This window comes from Bombina bombina, chromosome 5, assembly GCF_027579735.1.
Source record: "Bombina bombina isolate aBomBom1 chromosome 5, aBomBom1.pri, whole genome shotgun sequence".
NCBI lineage: Eukaryota > Metazoa > Chordata > Amphibia > Anura > Bombinatoridae > Bombina > Bombina bombina.
In genome coordinates, this window is record NC_069503.1 from 252,459,229 (window position 1) to 252,465,573 (window position 6,345).

Sequence of the window (6,345 nt, forward strand, 5' to 3'; positions counted from 1 at the left end):
CAGCAAGCTCCCACTAGTGTATTGTTGCTTCTGAGCCTACCTAGATATGCTTTGAACAAAGGATACAAAGAGAACAGATCAAATTAGATAATATAAGTAAATTGGAAAGTTGTTTGAAATTGCATATTCTATTTGCCACTGTACTCTAATGCAAGATCAATAAGAAATAAAACTACTATTATCTGTGGCCTTAATAAATCAACAGACCTTGGATGCATTACAGAAACTTGGCTTGATGAAAATGCCAGTCCCATTCTACAGACAGCAATACCACCAATTTATTCAACAATTCACCACTCAAGTCAGAACAGAAATGGAGGAGTATCAAGGTGTATCAGTCCTTTCCCAGTAGGGTAACTAAAATTACTTCATTGTATGGTTGCCAGAAATAGAATACAACAGGCTTGAGGCTTAAAATTCTTTTGATCTATCGCCTACCTGGAGATGGAAACCGATTCTCACATTAATTCATAGAGCTGTTGTCTGCATTAGTTTACATTGGGGGATTTCAATGCATGAGCGGATGATACCTTTTCATAGATTGCACAAGTTCTTCTTATCATGATGCATGCACTGTGTTTTACCCATGCCATCCCCCGCTACCCACAGGAGTCACACGCTAGACCTTGTATTCACAACTGAGTACAAGTCTCCAATCTAATAAAAAAAAAAATATGTGGCCTGACCACAAGTCTATTAACTTCTCTGCAGCTAGTCCCTCAAATACCCCAGCCCCTGTAAAGATGACTAGTTGTTGACCACTAAAGGGCTTTATCTTACTTATATGTTTAAACAATTGTAAAGATGTCAACTCTATGGTATAACATTACAACACAAATGTAAAGAATGCCCAGGACTCCATTGAAACAATATACACACTTCTCACCACTCATCATAAGGCTCCATGGCTTGCACCATAAGATAGATGAAAAAGAAAGGTCTTGCTCTTTAACAAAGATGGAGTAAATCTCAGACAGCAGAGAACATACATATGCATACCAAAAAGCAATAGACCAAAAAAAGTCAGAGTTCCCCTCACAAGAAATCAAAATATAAAATAACAGACCAGCTCAGCTATATTGCACAGTTGAAAGACGGTGTACTCCAATCTGCTTAACACAGTCTCAACCTTCACTCATTAAGTTTGTTGTCTTCTTTGCCAGCAAAGTGTCAACTATATGTTCTTAAATACAATCATCAACTAACACTTTCACAGGATTTAGGAACCCCCAAAATGACTCCTTATAAATAAAAACAAAAGTATCTAAAATCTTAGCTTTTGTCAATGAAACACAAGGTGAGTTATTAGCAGCCCCTAGAAGGTAGTGTCCATGCTTCACTTTTGTTTATAAAAAAATTAAAGTAATGCTGATTGGTTAATCATATTAAACAATCACCATTTCAGGTGGGCAGGTTCACTGTCAAAGTTGAGCCACTCTTCTGATACACATAAATATAAGTGATCACCAGTACAATATGCAAAATAGACACTTACATTTCTGGAGCTTTTGCATTAACTAAGATAACAGCTCGATTGTGGTTGATCTCCTGTTTGCTGAGCTCTCCCAGTGATAATAACTTTGCTTCGGGTTTTATCTATAAAGGATAATAAACACTGTTACAATAGATTTCAGAAATACATTAGGAATTTTTTTCCCCATTATTTTTTTCTTAACATACCCGACCACAGTCATAAAATCCATCTTCAATTAGGTTGCTGTAAGATAAGTATCCTTTCTGGCTGTATTTAAGTGACAAGTTGTTATCAAGTAGCTTATCATAAGCTAGTTCACTAAAATTGTTTCGGCGACTTGTTGAAAGGTTTAATTCCTGAAGAATTTCTAAAGCCCTAAATACCAACAAAAATGTAATTATTACCATACATCACATAATTTGATTATATACTTTTTTTTTTGCCAACCACTTTTCTGGTGACATCGTATATTAAATGTAATATATATATATATATATATATATATATATATATATATATATATTTATATATACAGTACATATACACCTCAATCATTATTTGTATGCTTAAAGGGACACTGAACCCAATTTTTTTTCTTTTGTGATTCAGATAGAGCATGCAATTTTAAGCAACTTTCTAATTTACTCCTATTATCAATTTTTCTTCGTTCACTTGCTATCTTTATTTGAAAAAGAACGCATCTAAGCTTCTTTTTTGTTTCAGACTCTGGACAGCACTTTTTTTATTGGTGGATGACTTTATCCACCAATCAGCAAGAACAACCCAGGTTATTCACCAAAAATGGGCCGGCATCTAAACTTACATTCTTGAATTTCAAATAAAGATACCAAGAGAAGGAAGAAAATGTGATAATATGAGTACATTAGAAAGTTGCTTAAAATTGCATGCTCTATCTGAATCACAAAAGAAAAAATTTGGGTTCAGTGTCCCTTTAAACCAGAATTACCACAAAAAGAGTGTTTAACATTTGCTTTCTTCTGGTCCCTGGGCAGGCCAATCAGAGATTAGATTCAGTCTTCCAGTGACATTTTCATGAGTATATATATATATATATATATATATATATATATATATATATATATATATATATTGGAAATCCATCAGTGCCTGCTGACACGGGTTCCTAACTAAGGAACCGCTCCACCCATGATCATGGAGAGTGGGCAGCATTGCTCTGCCTGCGTTTATCATTGCACATGCAGATGCTCATACCGTCCCCTGCTCTTGGCTTTAATCACCCAGTCAAATTAGTTATCTAAACCGCCAGCTTAGAGGTTGCGGAGAGCTTAAGCAACCATGGTCTTGCAAAAGATCCAAAGCTGCCTCCACAGCTTGATAAATAGAGCCCTATGTGTATACATAATGAAGGGTGGCTTACAGCCCTGAAATACTATAATGCATTTATGCATGTAAGGAGATAGCCTCTTTATTGGAATACAAATCCAGTTACATCATATTGAGCTTTTACAACTATAAACTTGTTCAATCAATAGCTGTGTTTCATAGTTGCATTGCTAGTTCTGTAAAATATCATTTAACTAGTTTGACGTAAGGAAAAATCACTTACCCTAATCTGCAGAATTCAACTGCTGTTAATTCATCACTTGCACAGACTGCAATGGCCCAGCATGCATTTCGTCTAACTTCATCATAATCAGATAGGAGAAGTTTAACAAGAGGCGGCAGACCCCCTGCATTCCTTAACTAAGATATTACACTTACATTAATCAGTGAAACTATTGTAATGCTGATATTTGCAAAAGAACAGACATTAGAATCATATATCCAAATTGTATTTGCCGTAATCAAAATGTCTAAAGATTAAGATCAATTTCTACATAATTCATACTGGCAACTCAAAACAGAGGTAACAGATAGATAGATAGATAGATAGATAGAGATAGATAGATAGATAGATAGATAGAAAGAGATAGATATAAAGATTAAAATGATCTCACCTCAGTTCTTGCATCCACATCACAAGCTACTGCAGCAACAGTAAGGGCAGCTTTGCTGAGCACCAGTTTATTAGACGATTGCAGTGGCTCAGCTAAAGCTTCCATAACCCCATGAGTCTGTATAAGGAGTCGCAAGGGTTCCTGAGCCGCCATATTTATAAGAACTGTGCATGCGTTTGAAATGGAGGCATCACTTTTATCAGACAGAAGATTAATTAATGCACCAACACCTTCAGCTTCTGCCACAGCACTGATTGAAAAATAAACAAAATATAATTTCATATATAACAACAATTTTTTAATGCTTCCTTAAACTATTATGTTACAGAAATGAGAACAAATATTGAGAGAATAGAAAACAGACAATAACTGCAACAACATGTACTAATAAATAACAGTGACCAATAGGGAGCAGATTATTTTAGATGCAGACCCAGCAATGCAGAGAATATATTGTATTTATATATATATATATATACACTAAATATAAAATAATCATAATAATATGGCATTCTTCCTGCTGTGCCAGACAACAGGAATCTTAAGGAAGATTAAACAATTGGGGATTATGGTTTCTGTTACTTCACCAGATCCTGCCATGAGGAGCATAAGGAATTGTTGGATCAAATAATAGGATCCTAACAAGACTCTCAACTAGCTAGAGGTGGGGATCCAGAGAGGAATTGTTGGCGTATAATCACATCCCTACTGTTACTGTCGTTTGTTTTTAAAATGTGAGTAGATATTAATTGAATTTAAAAAAATTTAGTCCAGATTACGAGTGTAGCGCAAACATTTGCATGCAAGCGATAAGGGGTTTATATATGTATACATATTTATATGTATTTACAGACATATATACACATATAAACACATAAATACACATGTACACATATTTATATGTATTTACAGACATATATACACATATAAACACATAAATACATATGTACACATATTTATATGTATTTACAGACATATATACACATATAAACACATAAATACACATGTACACATATTTATATGTATTTATAGACATATATACACATATAAACACATAAATACACATGTACACATATTTATATGTATTTACAGACATATATACACATATAAACACATAAATACACATGTACACATATTTATATGTATTTACAGACATATATACACATATAAACACATAAATACACATGTACACATATTTATATGTATTTACAGACATATATACACATATAAACACATAAATACACATGTACACATATATAGAAGTGCATTAGAGCCACTTGCAGTTAGGTAGATGAAAACATGTAAAGGCATATTATGCAATATTCATATTCAATAAAGTGAGTTTACTGTGTATTTACTGTAAATATTTCACATGCCAATGTTCTGCACATAGCAGACAATGTTCTAAGTATTTATAAATGGATATTCCTATCTATCTATCTATCTATCTATCTATATATCTGTATATATATCTGTATATATCTATACCTATATATAATCATCTATATATAGCAATACATATATACTGTACCAAAAGAACATCAGATATATGGAAATATTTATTTATGAAGAAATAGAACATATTCTTCTATGTGAAGAACAGAAGAACATTGGAATGTGAAATATTCATATTTTCATGTCGGATTGGTGTACTTGAGAATATGTGATCCGGCTTTTTTCCCCACTTTTTTTGCTCCTTTGACTTCTATTGGGGTATACGTGAATGTAGTTAAAGGCACATGAAACTCATATTTTTCTTTCATGATTTAGAAAGAGAGTGCAGTTTTAAACAACTTTCTAATTTACTTCTATTATCTAATTTGCTTCATTCTCTCAATATTCTTTGTTGAAAAGCATATCTAGATAGGCTCAGTAGCTGTTGATTGGTGGCTGCACATAGAGGCCTCGTATGATTGGCTCACCCATGTGCATTGCTAGTTTTCAACAAAGGATACCTGAAAAATTAAGAAAATTAGATAATAGAAGTAAATTGTAATGTTGTTTAAAATTGTATTCTCTATCTGAATCATGAAAGAAAAAAATTTGGGTTTAGTGTCCCTTTAATGCTTGAGCACTTGTAATCTGGCCCTTAGTATTTATTGAACAAATACAGTTAAAGGGACAGTCTTTTTTTAAATGTTTTATTGTTTAAAAAGATAGATAATGCCTTTATTACCCATTCCCCAGTTTTGCATAAATAACAGTTATATTAATATATGTTTTACCTCTGTGATTACCTTGTATCTAAGCCTCCACAGACTGCTCCCTTATCTCAGTTCTTTTGACAGAAGCATTTTAACCAATCTGTGATGACTCATAAATAACTCCATGGGAGTGAACACAATGTTATCTATATGGCATACATGAACTAGGAGTGTCTAATTGTGAAAAACTGTCAAAATGCATGAGATAAGAGGTGGCTTTCAAGGGCTTAGAATTTAGCATATTAGTAGGTTTAGCTTTTAACTAAGAATACCAAGAGAACAATGCAAATTTGATGATAAAAGTAAAGTCGAAAGTTGTTTAAAATTGCACGCACTATCTGAATCATGAAAGTTTATTTTTGACTAGACTGTCCCTTTAAATATTTGCTTAGCTCTTTGGCATTCTTTAGACTACATATATTTCCAGTTAACAGTATTGTTAGGTAAAGAATCAAGTTACATTTCAAGTTAAGTAGATTATTGCTAGGACTGTGAAACAGCAGGTTACTCTCTGGCTGCCAGGGGGTTAAGGGGAAATTAAAGTCAAAAGAATATGCAATATTTACTCTAAAACAGGACAACAGAACAAGAGGCGCCGTAGAATATGCAATTTTAAGAAACTTTTCAATTTACTTCTGTTATCAGTTTAATTTTGCTCTATTGTAATCATTTGCTGAACAGCATACCT

General features: G+C 33.3%; 1 protein-coding gene across 1 annotated transcript in view; it reads right to left on the bottom strand.

Moving 5' to 3' along the window:
• Positions 1 to 6,345, bottom strand: part of ARMC3 (armadillo repeat containing 3) — a 126,926-nt gene that overhangs the window by 36,600 nt on the left and 83,981 nt on the right. The window contains exons 13-16 of the mRNA XM_053715698.1: positions 3,454 to 3,703; positions 3,063 to 3,199; positions 1,681 to 1,849; positions 1,496 to 1,596 (exon numbers count right to left, since the gene is read on the bottom strand). Of these exons, the coding sequence (XP_053571673.1) occupies positions 1,496 to 1,596; positions 1,681 to 1,849; positions 3,063 to 3,199; positions 3,454 to 3,703 (657 nt within the window). The remainder of the gene's footprint in view (positions 1 to 1,495; positions 1,597 to 1,680; positions 1,850 to 3,062; positions 3,200 to 3,453; positions 3,704 to 6,345) is intronic.